This window comes from Chrysemys picta, chromosome 3, assembly GCF_011386835.1.
Source record: "Chrysemys picta bellii isolate R12L10 chromosome 3, ASM1138683v2, whole genome shotgun sequence".
NCBI lineage: Eukaryota > Metazoa > Chordata > Testudines > Emydidae > Chrysemys > Chrysemys picta.
Genome location: NC_088793.1, coordinates 173,824,865 through 173,842,751, shown reverse-complemented (window position 1 = coordinate 173,842,751; position 17,887 = coordinate 173,824,865). Strand labels below are relative to the sequence as shown.

At 45.2% G+C, this 17,887-nt stretch overlaps 2 protein-coding genes across 5 annotated transcripts in view; one reads left to right on the top strand and one right to left on the bottom strand.

Annotated features, from left to right (window-relative positions):
• The window catches only part of CAMKMT (calmodulin-lysine N-methyltransferase), a 385,956-nt gene extending 378,772 nt beyond the window's left edge, over positions 1-7,184 (bottom strand). For both annotated transcript variants that reach the window (XM_005296113.4, XM_065590678.1), the window contains exon 1: positions 6,345-7,184. In XM_005296113.4, coding sequence (XP_005296170.1) covers positions 6,345-6,494 — 150 coding nt within the window. In that variant the 5' untranslated portion in view covers positions 6,495-7,184. The remainder of the gene's footprint in view (positions 1-6,344) is intronic.
• Positions 7,185-7,247: 63 nt separating this feature from the next.
• Positions 7,248-17,887, top strand: part of PREPL (prolyl endopeptidase like) — a 26,198-nt gene continuing 15,558 nt past the window's right edge. The window contains exons 1-6 of one of the 3 annotated variants that reach the window (XM_008170808.4): positions 7,248-7,862; positions 7,961-8,315; positions 9,615-9,743; positions 12,136-12,202; positions 14,901-15,104; positions 16,777-16,900. In XM_008170808.4, coding sequence (XP_008169030.2) covers positions 8,106-8,315; positions 9,615-9,743; positions 12,136-12,202; positions 14,901-15,104; positions 16,777-16,900 — 734 coding nt within the window. In that variant the 5' untranslated portion in view covers positions 7,248-7,862; positions 7,961-8,105. Of the gene's footprint in view, positions 8,316-9,614; positions 9,744-12,135; positions 12,203-14,900; positions 15,105-16,776; positions 16,901-17,887 lie in introns of all 3 variants that reach the window. The other 2 variants (XM_024107451.3, XM_065590676.1) reach the window with 2 other exon arrangements.

Below are 17,887 nucleotides of genomic sequence, written 5' to 3'. Positions count from 1 at the left end.
GAGGAAAAGGTCACAAATACATACATACAGGTTGAGGAGGAAACATAAGCCTTCTCCCCACACACTCAGAAATGCATCACCCCAGACACTGCTGCTGAGTTCTCTGCAGTTTTTTGTGTTTTAAGCGGGCACATGATACAATTAACAGGCAGTACAATTAGAACAAATTAAAGGAAATATTTCTGTGTGTAGTGCATAGCCAGCCTACATAATTTACTGCAAAAGGAATTTACAGATTTGATTTTCTGTAAGTCTGAATTTCCAATTATGGATCTACTGCTTTAACATAAATTATAATTATAGGAATTTTGCCCAATAAAACTGAATGGAGGCAGGGGAGGGTTGGTTGTTTTCTGCGTGTGTTGGGGGAGGGGAGGTTAAAAACAGACTAAATGCTCCTCCTGCTGGCAGGTTTGCTCACTGAACCAACCAAACCTTCCCCATACAAAAACTTCCAAAGCTGAGGAGATATAACACTAGAACAATAATTACTATGAACAAACTGAACGAATGCTCAGAATTATAGTATGGATGTAATTACTGTGACATATTAGCCCCATTTGACAGTCCCTCTTGTCCTGACTTAAAGAACAACAACAGAGAATCTCACGGTAAACCAAACATATCCATAACACAATGCTATCATATGGGCAGTCTTTCCAGGGCCACTGCTCCAAATTAGGGGAAATAAAAATTACACATTAAAAAAAAGTTAAAATTAAGACCCCAATCCTGCTAACACCTATGCAGATGTACAACTTTAGACAGCTGACCAATCACACTGAAGTCAACTGAACTACTCACATGTTTAAAGTGAAAAACCTTGGGAGGGATTCACTAGAGCAGGGGTCCCCAAACTTTTCAGGGTTGCGCCTCCCCCTTACCTCTGACTGTGCCCCACCCCAACCCAGGAGTGGGGCCGTGGCTCCCAGGCAGGATAACACAGACAAGGTTAAGGGGGCCAAGGCTGGTACCACAACTGGGAGCGGGTCTGGGGCCGGGAGCAGGGCCAGAGCCACGGCCAGGGGCCGAGACTGGGGACAGAGCCACAGCCAAGCTGTAGGGGGGACTGGCAGCTGGGCCCATGGGCCAGGTGCGGCTCCGCTCCCAGCCCTGCCCCACCTCCAGACTGCAGCCAGGGGACAAGGAGGCGGAGGCAGGGGTGGAGCTGTAGCTGGGCCGTGGTGGGGGCCGGAAGCGCAGCCGCACCGAGGCTGTGGACGGGGCCAGGAGTGGAGGCTAGGACTGAAGCACAGCTGGAGGCAGGACTAAGTGGCAATCCCTTTCCGCCCGCCCAGGGGACTGGCCCGGGCCTGCTGACACCCCCCCCCCAACGTTCTCCACACCCCGCTATGGGGGCTCACAGTTTGGGGACCTCTGCACTAGAGGATTCAGACTCCCTGGCACCTAATGGAATTCACAACCCTGAGTTAGGCTCCCAGACTCCCTATTCAATGCATGGGGAGAGTTAGGGTACATCCAGACTACCCGCCGAATCGGTGGGTAGTAATCGATCTATCGGGGATCAATATATCGCATCTTGTCTAGACACGATATATCGATCCCCGAACACGCTCCCGTCGACTCCAGAACTCCACCAGGGCGAGCAGCGGTAGCAGAGTCGATGGGGGAGCCGCGGCCATCGATCCCGCGCCGTGAGGACGGGAGGTAAGTCGAAATAAGATATGTCGACTTCAGCTACGCTATTCCCGTAGCTGAAGTTGTATATCTTACATCGACACACACCCCCCCCCGCCTCCCCAATGTAGACCAGCCCTTAGGCACCTAATGGGATTCACAAAAGCCAGCATGCTGAGCAGGGAACTGCCTAAGATAGCCAACAGAAATGCTGCAGATCCGTGAGCCTTAAGTGCCACCCTCAAAAAGACTCAGGCACCTAAATCCAGGTCAGAGGGAAGCACCTATCTCAATATGGGATTCACAGCCTTGAACCCCCTCCTGGAGTTAGGTGCCTAAGCCAAGTGAATAGTTTTTCAAGAAACGTGGTAGTCGTGATCTCTCCGAATCTGTTGGAGCTGTTCTATTATGTGTAAATAACTATAGATTCATTGGAGCAGAGAAGCTGGAACATGAGTCGCCAATCTGATGCCCAAACCATAAGGCTATATAGTCACTCCCTCTCTCTGGCCTAATTAATATTTAATCATTTATATACAGTGGAACAGTATATAAGTATATAATTCTCTTCAAAAGGAGAGATTCAAAAAGACCCACCCCAGAATACTCTATAGCCCAGGGGTTATGGCACTCTCCTGGGTGATGGGAGACCCAAATTCAAATGCGTGTTCTATATAAGGCAATGATGGAAACTGAACCAAAGTCTCCCACAAATTGAGTGCAGTAACCACCATTGGCTAAAGGTTATAAGGGGGATGGGAGTGGCACCATCTCCTCATCCTCATCCTCTCACATGGATATAGGCATATGCTAAACGCATATACCAGCTTGAGTCCTGAAGGCTAGATAGCTTGGGAATGCCTAGTTTATGAATCCTGCAGGGTGGGAATTTAAAGTCAGAAACTCAAGCACCTCATGACTTTAGGTGTGAGGGTTTTGTGAATACCAGCATTGTCTAAATGTTGGACCAAAGGCTGGTCTACACTGGGGAGAGGGGATCGATCCAAGGTACGCAAATAGCGTAGCTGAAGTCGAAGTATCTTGGATCGAATTACCTGGGGTCCAGAAGGCGCGGGATCGACGGCTGCGGCTCCCCCGTCGACTGCGCTACCGCCGCTCGCTCTGGTGGAGTTCCGGAGTCGACGGGTGAGCGCGTTCGGGGATCAATATATCGCGTCTTAACGAGACGTGATATATCAGTCCCGGATAAATCGATTGCTACCCGCCGATACGGCGGGTAGTGAAGACGTACCGTTAGGCACCCTGAGGGGTAATTAGGTGTTTAAACCGTCTTTGTGAATTCCACCTCTAGTGTAAATATCTGCAAGATCAGGGCCTTAGTGTTGCTTTTCTCCTGCATTGATTCCACTCTTCTGGACAGAAGTTCTGCTGTAATTTAGGAGAGGAAGCAAACAGTGACCATCATCCACCAAGCACCTACTAGTAGGGAAAGAATTCAGATAATTGACAAAGGAGATAAAGGGAGAACTGAGCTAAAAAAAAATGAACCTTTTGTAAATTAGAACTGATGTGAAATTAAAGAAATGATGTGAAGACTTTTCAATTATTTTGGGGCTCTAAAATAATTATGTGAAATTTTTAACACTGAGGATTAAATAACCACAGGAAGAGTTTTAGCAAAGGTGTGGTAAATTCTTCAACACTTGAAATCTTTAAATTAAAATTGGATGTCTTTCCAGAAGATATACCTAGTTAAACCACAAGTTTTTAGGTTCAGTGCAGGGATTACTGGAGAAGTTTCATGGCCTGTGTTATGAGTCAGATGACATTATCTCATAACTTCTCTTTCTTGATTTAAAATCTATGAATTTACTAAAAGGAATTTACTTCTCTATGAAATACTGGAAGGTGTTGGTGGCTGCTGCAGACAGCCTGTGTGACAATTCAAATTTTGGTGGAGAGCAGAATGTCAGCATTGCTTCAAAACACCGCTTTCCTGTTGTCCACTTTGGTGATGCCAAGCCATTTACCAGTGAGGTGGAAGGACGGCTTGCTCTGGCATGACAGTGATCTTGAAGAAGAGGTAGGCTACATCAGGTGTAAAATCCACCTTCCAGGACAGAGACAGAGAGAGAGAGAGAGAGAGCTCAGTGGTTTGAGCACCTCTGCTGAGATGTAGGAGACCCCTATTTAAATCCTTTTCCCCACTCTAGCAGAGAGGGGAGAATTGAACCTGCGTGTCCCACACCCAAGCAAATGCTCTAACCACCTCCTCTCTGACCAGATTTTGGACGGGACCTGATCTGGTAGGTGACCTCTGAGCACACCTACTAACTAGATCAGGCCCCGCATGCAATGTAGAGAGCTGAACATCTATCTGCCCCTGGTTTGTGAATTGCTCTGGTGCTTAGACGGAGAGATGGGCATCTCAGTTCCTAGAGTGAGGCAGCAGTATGCATGCTCAAAGCCAGAAACGTAGGTGCTAGTGAACTTTTATTTTGAAAACTTAGTGGCCAAGTGGATTTAGGCACCTACAGGATTCAGCTGCAGTTTTGTAGATTGCAGTGGAGACAAAACTGGGATTTAGGCCCTTAAGTCTGGAGTTTAGGCACCTAAGTACCTTTGTGGATCCCACCCATACTGCCTTTAGGCCCCAATCCTGCAAAACACTTATGCATATGCTTAACTTTAGGCACAAAAGTAATGCCATTGAACACAATGGGGCTGCTTGTTCAACTAAAGTTTACCACATGAATAAGTGTATGCAGGATTGGGGCCTTTATGCTCAATCTTGCAAACCCTTAAACATAAGTAATTTTACACTTTGGCCCCAGACCTACAAACACTTAAGCTTGTCCTTAATATTACCCATGTGAGCAGTCCTACTGAACTCAGTGGCATTATTCATGTGTGTTAGGCACATCTTTAAGTGTTTGCAGGACTGGGCTCTATTTGCATATACAGAGATGGAAATTAACTATACATAAGGTGTTGGCAAATGCACAGATTAAACAAAATGAAAGATAATACCAAAAAACCCTCTCTTTCTCTAATGCCTTTCAGTTATACAGTAGCAATCTTAGGTCCCAATCCTACAACTAGTTTCTCACAGGCTGACCATCTGAGCCCATAGAGTTCTATAGGGCTCCATACAAGTGCAGGAGTCTGCCTGCACAGAGCTAAATGCAGGACTGATGCATTAGGCATCACATGCAACAATAATACACAAAATATTTTCAAAGAGAAGTGTGAGTTTTAAAGCGACAAGTGTCCCTTTAACCATAAGGCTCATGTACATGATTATTGTGAGCCTTTGTTAATTATCCACTTTAAGAGTTCAAAAATCACAATTCAGGTACCCAAAAATCATGAGATTTGTTTAGAGATGATGATACATATATTTTATGTTGTTTTTATTTGTCTTCTGGGTTTTGAGTCTCCAGGAAACATTTAGGTCATGTTTTCAAACTTTTCTCCACAATCATGAGGACTAGAAACCTGCTCTTACAAAAACAAACAAACACACTGACATTCTCATCTATTCACATTATTTCTTTCATGAGAATTTGCAACACGGATTACCTTTAATGTATAAGAAAGCACTGTGTGATCCCTTAGGATGAAAAGTCCTTTCCATTCCACCTAACCTCTTCTTTTTTCCTCTCCTCCCCAACCCTCATTACCTCCTTCCCTCCGCTCCCTATTTTTGATTGTCCTCTCCTATTTTATTACTGTTACACCCACTCTAGCACATTATGTCTATGAAGTATTTTCTGATCTTGCAGCTTTGACAACCTGTACAATTGCACAATTCCATAATTCTACTGGCCCAGGATGCAGTATTTGAAAACATACAAGCTGTAGGTTATTTACCATTTTTGTCTCTTTATGAAAAATCAATAAGAATTAATAGAAAAATAGAAATGCCAGTTAATAGTACATATACTATTTTGAGGCGTTAGTTCCCAGTTGCTCAGAGCTGTTGCTGCTTAAAGCCCTGAGCCTGCAATCTGCTCTGCATCTGTGCAGAGCCCCAATGAAGTTGGGGCTGCCTACAGGAATGGGCACTAATGCCCATTGGTCCACCACTACAGATTAATTGTAAGTTAATTTTTAAGACTTTCTCCATTTATGGTGAAGGGTTTCACTGTTTGTATTTCAATACCATTTTTAACATTCCACTCATTTGAATAGTCACAGCTTGCAATAGCTCTGCAGTTTCCCAGTCATTACAAATATACCCTACCAAAATGTTGTGAAAACAAGCTAAGTGATTGCACAGCATTTTGTGGCTCTCAGGTGAAGCATGTTGCTATGGAAGTGCACAGTGTGTGTTCTGGGAGGTGATTTAGTGGTCTCAGCACCAGGTCTGAAACACTTAAACTCCCTGTGCCAACAAGCCTAGATCACAGCGATGTTATCTTAGCCCTTCATCCTGGTGAATTGCAATTGAAAGCATTAGGGCATCTTTCACCACAGCCCTTAAAAACTGCAGCCTTCGTTGTTGTGCATGGACATTCAAGTGCCCCTGGAGAGCACTCTCCTAAGTGCAGGACTCGTCAACAGTGTGTGACCACTGATCAAAGTACTCCCATATACAGGCTGCTTTGCCATGGGACGATATTCTAGCTACCGCCCTCCACCCCAGAAGTGGCTGCATGTCACTGGCCTTGTGCATAGGTTAGCAAGCTCTGCAGCACCCTTGGGAGGAAAGGGCCTTGGGGAAATGTAAAGTAGCATTATACCTCTCTGAGCAGTTTCCACCGGGCTCTAGCGGCTCCCTGTTTCCTTCCTTTCGGACCTTCCTCAGCGTCTCCCCCTCCTTTTCCTCCTCCTGACTCACACCTGGCAACAGGAGCTGGGATGCTCCCGGGCCAGGCTGTAGCCTCAGTCATGCTGAGGCTGCTGGGAGCAGGCTAGGGAAGAGCTGAGGGAGCCCCCAGGGGCTCAAGGGGAAACAAGCCCTGAGCCACTCACTGGCCCGTCCCCGCCTGGGGAGCAGCAGCCAGCGGTAGACAAAGGGGGGCTAAGCAGGTGGGGAGGAAGAGACGTGCGCTCGGCGGCCCACAGAAAAGACTTGCGCTTACAGCTGCTGCGGCTAGGCCCTCCCAGGCCAGGCTAGGGAGGAGGGACGGCAGCAGCCATCTTTGATAAGGGCAAGAAGGTGCCTGTGGAAACTGTCCTGCATGGTTCTTCCCTGATCTATACAGCGCCTCACTTGGGTCGCTGTAACCTTGAGGAGCTCGGGGGGTCACTACAAGGAGCATCCCGCGATAATAAAACCCATTTGTTACATATCCACTTTTCTCTATTAAGTTACGGTTATCGAAAGGGTCAGGTGCCCGAAAGCAAACATTTCCAGACACGAAATTAGGGTAAAATAGGAAAGAAAATGTTAATATGCCTTAAAACCAGCAGCCTGGCGGATTATAGTAAGTCACTATCTGGCCAACTGCCCTTAACCAAGATGGCGACAGAGCGCACAGCTTTCGTCGCCATCTTGACTGCTGGTAATCGCGTATAGAGAGAGGTATTGGTTCGGACGCCATCTTGGCTATGGGCATGCCAGTGAATCATGTGGGCAGTTCAGTGGGTAGGAAAATCAGGAGAGTCTCTGGCTTCGGCGCGGAATAGAGATGCTCCTCCGTGATGTCATCGTTGCGCGCCTGGTCGGGGGGCTGCGGCGGCCTGAGTCTCGCAAGTGGCAGCAGCCGCGGTTCCTCCCCGGTGCCGGAGGGGGCGAGTCCCGGCTGGGGGTGGGAGGTGTTGTGCGCCGTTTCCATTTCCAGCAGCTGCGCCGCCGGGGGCAAGCGAGGACCCCTCTGGTCTCTGTCCTGCCTCCAGGAGGCCTGGAGGGGTCTGTCGCGGCCGCCGAGCGCCTTGCCCAGTTTGCCCGGGCCGGCTGCCAGACGGGAGGCGTGGGCGGTTAGCATGTGCACAGCGCTCGGAGACCTGCCGGGTGGGATCAGATCTCAGAGCCGCTGAGCTCTCCTCCTCCTCGAGCCGGCTTGGACGTGTTTCCAGGCGGTGCTTTAAAGCCACTGGCCGGGGCTGAAGGATTGTGTCTCAGTGCAGTTCAGTGAGCCTTGAAAATCTTTCACATTTTAAAAGCTCTTTGAACTGGTCACACATCTGAACAGGAAAGTATCTGACAGGATGGTTGCGGCTGGCCCTCCCACCCAGGTCTGCCCTTCAGACGTGTGAGCCTGCAGCCCGGGGGAGAAACACGCTGCTTAAGTGTACAAACGAATTATCTGAAAAGGGTTAGTGGAGGCAGCTTCAGGTTTGCTTTTTTTCCCCCCTGCCGTTCACATGGTAACTAAAGTTTACAGCATTCAGTCTGAATCTTTTGCCCCTTTAGGTTTAAAGTCTTCACATTTGAAGAAGTCCCTGCTTCAGTTTCACCCTGAACATTTCAGGTACTCAATTTAATTGCACCTGACATAATTTTGGATTTTTAGAAAGTTCAGAGTGAGTACAGTCAGTCAAGTGAAGATTTGGGCATCATGCATCGGACTGTGAAATCTTTTCTCCAGACTCTGAAGTTCGGTGTTGGTTGCTGCAGATACTACTTTAACCATAACTATGATCTAGTATTAGCTCTTTGCAGTCAAATAAAACCACAAGAATTTCAGTTTACAAAGTGTTTGGGAAATTCATGGAACAACACAGACTCACCAGGGCACATTGTGCCACGGAGATTCTTTTCTTGCAAGGTATGCTGTTTAAATATAAATATAATGCCAACAACCATCATGACCCTTATATTAATAATGACAGTCACACTATTTCAAATGTTAAGGAAACTTTTTTTTTCCCAAAAGGGTTTGAGATAGGGATTGGGATTTCAGGTACACTCAGAGACAAATGACGTTGTTCAACTTGTCAGTTTCTGTACTTATCCCTACACAATTGGGTCAGTTTTATTGCTGTGTAGCCCTGGCTTGACATGATTAATTGGACATGTGTGAGGCCTTGTTTCTTGGGAGACAGAAGAGGTAAATGGATCAGCAGGCTGGAAACAGATAAGGGGGAACACCCAGGGAAACATTTACAATGGATAAGATAACAAAGGACAAGATAAACCTGGAACACAAGATGAGGTAGAGAGTAAATTGGGATTGGTTCCTACAAAGTGACCAAGCCAATCCCAAAATGTGTGATGCAATGTATAGGGAATGTAATGTGATGTATACACGTATATAAAGGAAGGGAGTTTCTGTGTAACTTTGGGTGTATGGTATTCCCTGTACTCGTGCCTTATGCTTGAGCCTGATCAGCTGAAGCGTAGTTTGATTGTATGCCAATAAAAAAAATCTCAGTGACCAGTTCAGAGTTGAGCTGAGTTCTTGGGAAGCAAGTAGATAAAGTCTCGGAAGCTACTGGGTGGATAAGGTCTCAGAGGGTACCCCCAACATACTGTAGCTTTTTTCCTAAAATCTAAATAGCTGCCAGAAAGATAATATTAGGGTATCCGGATAGAACTGCATAAAGAATCTCCAGAGTGATGAGACCAGGATTTAACCACTGCTAGCTGACACAATGCTTAACAAAACTTGTCCTTGTCTATACAGACTAGTCAGTCTGTATCCATAATTGGATCTACTGGCAGCCCATTTGAGCCTGCACAGATTTAATTGGAGGATCAAGGTCTATCTGACTGACTGTGGAGGGGAAACAGTGAAAATTATTTATCAGTGTGCATGTCTAATGCATGCAATAAACAAAAAGAGAAAAAAATCTAATATTTTTCAATAATATAAATCTTAGGTGTTACTTGAAGTACATAGTAGGTGAAATATTTCCAGACAGAAATTTGAGTTGTTTTATGTTGACAGTGTTTTTTTAAGGGTGACTTGAAAATGATTTTCAAAAAGGTGGATTTCATACCAGCCAATTTAAGTTAATTTTGTATTGCATAAATGGTGCAACGTGACCTTGATAGACAAGAGCATCCAACCATAACTTTGGACATTTAAAATCAGAGGTTGATTGCATTGACATATTTGTACTAGGATCTTCTGAAATCAGAGCAGGAGAACTGGAAAGTAACTTCAGCAAGATATATAGATACAGCAGAAAGAATCAAGAAGGAATTAGAAGTAATGTACAACAAGTATACATTCAGCATGAGCAGCCCAGTGGTGAGTGGCACATTTTGTTTTAAAATGCATCATAGTTTAGTACAAGTAAGAGTCATTGAAGCTGTTCCTACTATGAAATGTCTTTACACTACATGTTTTTGGTTAAGCTGTTATATGTTCATAGTCCTGATTTTTAAATATTTTGATATTTATAAAGTATTAACAAAATAGTCTGGAGTATGCTTACAGTATCTGAGATCTAACTGAATACTTTTACCTGAACAACAGTCTTAATGCCACCACAGTCAATAGAAGCAATAATAATTAACAAATAGGATAAAGTTAAACTGGCTTTTTGGCAAACAGTGTAGATTATATGATCCAAGAGAAGATTTAAATGCTTTTAGCCATTATTAAGTTTAGGGGGGGAAATGGTAACTGAATTGTGGAGTTTTGATTCCGTGCAGCGATGAGGTAAACTACAAGACGTTTGCTCTCTTAGACTCCACTTCTAGAGACACTTAACTTCAATACCGTGAGTAATCTCATTGATGTTAATTGGTCTACTTGCAATAGTTAAAGTTAAGCACATGCATATGTGTTTGCAGGATTGGGCCCTTAGGCCTTGAGCCTTAAACTCAATTCTGAGTTTTTTAACATTAAGTAGTGAATAGTCCCATTGAACCTAAGTTGTTAGCATACTTCTTCCTATTTGTTGTTATAGCTTTTGTTTACTTCAGTGAGACTATTCCGGCTTAGTGGTACATATGTGTTTGCAAGCACAAGGATTAAGGGTCCAATCCTGCAAACAACATGTGTTTGGGTAATGAGTAATTCTGTTAAGTCAGCTGTTCATAGGATAATGCTTTTTGCTTGTGTAGTTACCAGAGAAATGTCTTCTCCATTTGTCAATGTCTTACAGCAGTGGCCTCCAACCTTTTTATGCACAAGATCACTTTTTGAACTTAAGATCAATGCAGGATCTACCTCGTCCCTTCTCCCAAGGCTCCACGCCACCCACTCCATTCCCCCATCCCTCCATCGCTCGCTCTCCCCCCACCACCCTCACTCACTTTCACCGGGATGGGGCCAGGGGTTCGGGTGCGGGAGGGGGTGCAGACTCTGGGCTGGGGCCAAAGGATGCAGAGTGTGGGAGGGGGCTCCAGGCTGAGCCTGCGGCAGGGAGTTGGGGTGCAGGCTCTGGGAGGGAGTTTGGATGCAGGTGTCATATGGTCACATTGCACCTAATCTCATAGAATCCACTGGACATTTCATGAGTTTTACTTTTATTAGTGCCATTTATGGTTTATAGATCCAAAATCCTTCGGGGATTGTCACAAATCAGTGTAACATTCTCAACTGTGGGGTGTGCATTGGCTGAGCCTGAGCCAACGGGTTGAGGAGCAGGAGTGAGGGGTGCAAGCTCTGGGAGGGATTTTGAGTGCAGAAGAGAGCTCCGGGCTGTGGCAGAGTGTTGGAGGGGGTGAGGGCTCTGGGAGGGAGTTTGGGTGCAGGAGGGGGCTGGGGCAGAGAATTGGGGGGGGTGGGCGGGGGTGAAGGGTGTGGGCTCTGGGAGGGAGTTTGGGTGCAGGAGGGGGCTGGGGCTTGGGGTATGGGAGAGGGTGCAGGGGCTGGGAGGGAGCTCTGGGCTGGGGGTTGGGGTGCAGGAGGGGGTACAAGGTGCAGGCTTCAGCCAGGAGGCACTTACCACAGGCGGCTCCTGGTCGGCAGCGCAGTGGGGCTCAGGCAGGCTGCCTGCCTGCTGTGGCCCCATGCCCCTCCTGGAAGCAGCTGGCTGCTGGCACGTCTCTGCGTGCAGCCCCTGGAAGGGAGGGGGGCAGCGGGTCTCCCATGGGGACGGTGCTGGGGTTGGAGGCAGTGCCAGTGCAGGAGGAACCACCTCACACATACACACACACACACACATACACACACATATCCTTCCCCCAGGGGCCACAGAGACGTGCCTGCTGCTTCTGGGAGTGGTGTGGGGCCACAGCAGGTAGGCAGCCTGCCTGAGCCCCTGCGGCACAGGACTTTTAGCAGCCCGGAGATCACGATCGACTGGCCGAGGCTCCAGGATCAACCAGTCGATCGCAATCGACAGATTGGTGACCACTGTGTTACAGTACATTGACTTAAAAAAGAAAATCTTAGTGTGTGTGTGTGTGTGACTCACTTTCATTCCTCTGAATATGGCTAACAAAATCGTTCAGTGTATCAAGCACATCTTTTATATTGTGTTGTCTTATTTATATATAAAATATTATATATATGCTGCTGAATTAGATTTTATTTATACATAAAACCATAGGCCTATTCATTTACTATATAACCTCAGCAGAAAACAGATTGTTTGTAGTGACTTTTAGGAAATATTTTGACCTCTAAGGTCTGACCACGATTTAATTCTGCCTATATATTGGCAACATGTCTGTTTTGTGTTTAACAGATTAGGTTTGGGGATTGTGTTTACTTTGAAGAAAATGGCTGCATATTTTGCTCAAAAGCAGATAGTGGTAAGATATTTCTTGGATTCTCAGATCTTTCTGCATTCATTGACTTTTTAGGAAACTTTACTTAGCTTCAAGCTTAACCATCCCTGTTACTTAATTTTTTTTTAAAACTTACCATTTTGAGCTATTTTTGTTTTATTTTACATGATAAAATGTTTAAGTAATAAATTTTATAAAAGTAGTAAAAGCTTCAGAATCTAGAAAGGAGACTGGGACAGGAACTGGGGAATAATGTCACATGATTACACATATTAAAAAGTCTCAAACTTTTTAAGGTCAGAAGGGCCCATCATGGTCATCTAGTCTGACATCCTGCACATCGCAGGCCGCAGAACTTCACCCACCCCCTCCTGTAATAGACTTATAACCTCTAGCTGAGTTACTGAAGTCCTCAAACCATGATTTAATGATTTCAGGTTACAAAGAATCCAACATTCCTTCCCAACCCCAAATATGGCTAGGGTTGCCAACTTTCTAATCACAGAAAACTGAATACCCCTACCCTGCCCCTTCTCAGAGGCTCTGCCCATGCCCTGCCCCTTCTCTGAGGCCCCGCCCCCACTCGCTCCAGCCCCCCTCTCTCTGTTGTTTGCTCTTCCCCACCCTCACTCACTTTCACCAGCTGGGGCAGGAGGTTGGCGTGTCTTGGGGAGGTGGGGTTGAGGGCTCCAGCTGGGGGTGTTGGCTCTGGGGTGGGGCTGGGACTGAGGGGTTTGGGGTGCAGTGGGGGCTGAGGGCTCCACATGGGGGTGAGGCCAGGGATGAGGGCTTTGGAGTGCAGGAGGGGGCTCTGGGATGAGCCAGGAGGTTGGGGTGTGGGGGGGTGAGAGATGAGGGGTTTGGGATGCAGGAGGGGGCTCTGGGCTTGGCAAGGGAGTTGGGATGTGGGGAGGGTGAGGGCTCGGGATGGGACAGGGGATGGGAGGGATTTGGGGAGCAGGAGGAGACTCTGGGGTGGCGGTGCGGGGTCCTGGTGGCGCTTACTGGGGCTCCGAGGAAGCGACCACCAGGTTCCTGCGGCCTCTAGTCACATGGGCAGCCAGAGAGGCTCTGTACACTGCCTTTGCACCCGCAGGTGCCACTGCCCGCAGATCCCATTGGTTGTGGTTCCCAGCCAATGGGAGCTGCGTAACCGGCACTCGGGGTGGGGGCAGCGCGCGGAGACTCCCTGGCTGCCCATGCGCCTAGAAGCTGCAGGGACCTGGCGGCCACTTCTAGAAGTCATGTAGAGCTAGAGCAGGTAGGGAGCCTTCCTTAGCCCCAAGCCCCCGCTGCACCACTGACTGGACTTTTAACAGCCGTCCGGAGCCACCAGGGTCCCTTTTCAAACTGGTGTTCCGGTCGAAAACCGAACGCCTGGCAACCCTAAAATATGGCTGTGGGTTGAACATCAGCCAGACTCACCAGCCAGACACCTGGGAAAGAATTTTCTGTAGTAATTCAAAGCCCTCCCCATCTAGTTCTCCATCACTGGCTCTTGGGCATATTTGCTACTAGCAGTCGCAGATCAGCTGTATACCATCGTAGGCAGTCTCATCATACCATCCCCTTCATAAACTTATCAAGCTCAGTCTTGAAGTCAGTTAGGTTTTTTGCCCCCACTGTTCCCCTTGGAAGGCTGTTCCAGAACTTCACTCCTCTGACTGTTGGAAACCTTTGTCTAACTCAGCGGTCCCCAAAATTTTGAAGTCGCAGCCCCCCCAACCCCGTCCATGCCCCCCGCCGGGGCCAGGAGCAGGGACATGGATGCGGACAGGGGTAAATAAAGGAGTCAAGGCTGGGGCTGCAGCTGGGGGTGGGAGTGGAAGTGGAGCCCCAGCCGGGCTGTGGTGGGGGCCGGCAGCCAGACCCATGTCCGGGTGCAGCTCCACTCCTCCCCAAGCCTTGGCCCTGAGTCTGGGGGTGGAGCCAAGCACAGGGCCAAGGATGCGGCTGAGGGTGGGACTGGAGCAGAGCTGGGGAGCAGGGAGGGGCTGGGTGGCACTCGCTCCCCGTGTGGGCTGGCCCGGGCCCTGCCACATCCCTCCTGGACGTTCCTTCACCCCTCCTAGGGGGCGTATCCCACAGTTTGGGGATCTCTGGTCTAACTTCAAACCTATACTTGTTGATGGCCAGTTTATATCCATTTGTTCTTGTGTCAACATTGGCACTTAATTTAAATAACTCCTTTCCCTCCCTGGTATTTATCAATTTACATTAGTAGCAAAAGCTATATTGAGACTTCCATGATAAATTCTTGTTTTCACATGGTCATAAATTTCTGGATTTTTTTTTCAGTCAGCACTTTGGGTTTATACAAAACAGACCACTTCACTGTGGGAAAAAAATAAGCAAAATTAATTCACCCATTTTTTAATTCCAAAAGGGTGAAAAATATTTCTCCTCTCATTGCACACAAATACCTCAAAAGTTTGAACTTTAAATTTAAACCTTCCTTCAGAAGTATGGTCTCCTTTTCAGGCAAATTTACAAATCAAAAAATATTTTTAAAAATAGCAACAACAAAATCTTTTTTGCACATGCCATTAAACTCAGGTATGATACTGTTTATTAGCATACGTTAAGACAACTGAACTATTCCATGCTAATAAATTCCACTTTTGGATATCATTAGCAGAATATCAAAGCAGAATATAAACTATTATGATTCATTGTGCTGGTTCTTGGATAATATTGTTGTCTGTATTCTTTTGTTTACTAGATGAAGGAAGTGTTGAGGTTTTACTCAGTACTGAAGATCTTGGTTTTCATGATGCGATTATTCAGCGCATCAGAATTTCCCCAGATCAGAGGTATATGGCTACCAGCATAAAAAGCTCAAATTCTGAAGAGTCAAGGTGTATTGTTACGAAATTTGAGAAGTTACCTGTGGTGGAACATATTATCCCAAATGTGTTTAGTTTTGGTAAGTAGTCTGTAAATGTATGTAGAATATACAAAATGGCAAGATAAAATGCTCCATATATTGCACCTTAGAATCAGTAATAATATTTTTAACAAAATAAAGGACTGCCGTGTTAAAATTGATATCTATTATAAAGCGCTGTTGTTGTAGCCGTGTTGGACCCAGGAGAGAGACAAGGTAAGTGAGGTAATATTTTTTTACCTATCTTGTCATATCAAGACACACACATTTTAAAAGTGCAGAAGGGTTCTCAATTGATTTACAAAGATTTACTGGCTCGAAAAGTTTCTTTTAAACTGCACAATTGTACATGTTTTGCAATTCAAACAAAAGCAGCTCATTTTGTACGGTGGGCATTCCTTTGTTACACATGGTTCCTAATCCTGCGAACGTTTATGCACATGATTAACTTCATGTATGTGAATGTGCCTGTTGAGTTCAGTAGGCTTGTGAATGTGTGTAAAGTTATTCACATACATAAACATTTGCAGGATCAGGGCCTTCGTGTCTGATTTAGCAAGCACTTGCAGCTCCAACTGAAGTCAGTGGTGCAAGTGATCGGCACCTCTGAAAATTAGGACCCAAGCGCCAAATACATTGTAAAATGTTGAATAACTGCAGTTCCAGTTGATTTCAGGATATGGGCCCCAATTCAAAGCCCCTTAAAGTCAATTAAGAGTCCTTCTGTTGACTTCAGTAGGCTTTGATTGGGGTCCCGGGGCCTTTAATTTAACTTAGGAAACTTTACTACCTCTCAGTTTTGCTGGTAAAATATACAACACAATACTGAAATGGAAGTGGAGAACTTTCTTTGCCCTTACAGCATATTAGAGCAATACAGTAGAGAGAGTGTACTGTTTTGTTATGCCATATGTATGTCCATACTGATTGATTATTTTTATTATTATTATTGTTGGCCAGTATGGAGACTGGTTTAAATGCATTATCCTATATTCAGTGATCCTTTGGCTAGGCCTATGAACTGCAAAACTCTGGGCAAAATTTCCTAATTCACTGATCAGAATAAAGCAGATTGACAATTCCGTAGGTGTTCGTACACATGCTGCTCCAGTACCTTGAACTGTCCACTGGCATTATTTTCTCTCATTGTGACTAGAATCTTCAGAGTGATCTGTCCAGACAATTTAATATATAAAAGGAAAAGCACAATAGGCCTGATTCTTCGGTGTCTTCCACCTTGTGTGATCATGTACACTTGTGCAAAACATTACTTAATCAGAATGGTAGCTATTCACACCCACCTTGCACAGGTGTAAATGACTTCGTGAGGTTCTATGCAGTACAGAATTGGACTTTACATACAAGTATTTCCTACTAGTGCATAATGTGTAATAACAGACAGAAGGGAAATGCTCGATAATGTACAGCTGTGAGATGTTTCAGTGCTGACCCGCAAAAGCCTGGATTTCCTCTTTAAACCAAATCTGAACTATTAATGTCATGGCCAGAAAAAAATAAGTTTTAATTTTGGAAAAAATAAATACAACTTAATGTCACCTTTAGCTTAATTGAACTCAGATTAGATTCACAAATCTCCTCTGAAAACTTGCTTTGGGATGGGCAAAATATTTGCTTTTATTTACTCCTTCGATAGCACAAAATACTGTTGTGTAGTTCACTTTTTTTTAGTTTTATTTTTATTTTTTTTCAGAATGGGCTACAAATGATGTTCTGTTCTACACCAGTCAAAAGAACCTTGTATGCCATAAGGTGCTTCTGGCCACTTTTGCTAACAGAAAACATGCTGAGCTAGTTTATGCGGAACAAGATCCAAGGTAATATCTCTCATCAAACATATTAAACTTTCCCTTATTTATTCTTGTATGTGTTGAATTATAATTCATAATAATTATCATAAAATATATAAACACATAATTGCTCAGAAAATCTAGAAAATGTTTTCTTCCACGCTGTGTATTAAATCATGTAAAGCCTATTTTTTCTGTTACTGATTATCAGGTGTTCTTGGAGAATGTACTTTGTCCGATTTGTGATCAGCTTAAATTTAACTGTTCTCGGTTACCTGTTTGTGGTTCGTAAATGTCAAGGTCAATTTCAGGTCAAGATGTTCTTTGGTGAAAACCAGGTGGCATTTTTTTCTACTGTTAGTGTGTGTTATATCTGTTAAAAAAGAATGTTTGGGCTAAGCTTTGGTGCTGTGGGTAGTCTGAGTGAAGCCGTTGTGTGATCAAACTGTTGTCGACTGAATACCCTTTCAGTAACCTTTCTGGAAGCAGTGGTTTAGGAAGAAAAGCCGATTCTTGCTAAATTGACTGCAGAACTAGTTTTCCAGCCCTATAGCATGATCTAGTCTCTCTGAGGATCTTAGCATTATACAGTACATTGTAAATATGTTGGTAGTTTTGTCTTACTGAATTACATTCTCAGTAAAGAAATAGTTTTTTAACAGGAGCATGACTGATGCTGTACAACTGCGATGAAATAACTGAGATCCTTTTTCCAACTGCGCTTTATACATCCAATTGTATAAAACTATAAAGCAGGTGGCAGAATCAAGTGGAACAAGTTGCACTGACCAGACACTTCCCCATGGGGAAATTGTTGACACAGTTCTGAAGGTCACAGTCATTACTGTAAATCAAACAGCAAGCCGAGTGTAAAGGCTCATGTTCTAGTGCAGTGCATAGCTGAACCACTTACTTTGTGGGCGAAAGAAGTGTAAAGAATTCTCCTGTGTTACTATTCTACATCAGGAAGATGTAAGTGAACAGGGGAGCTCTTGAGATTTGCATTATAACATT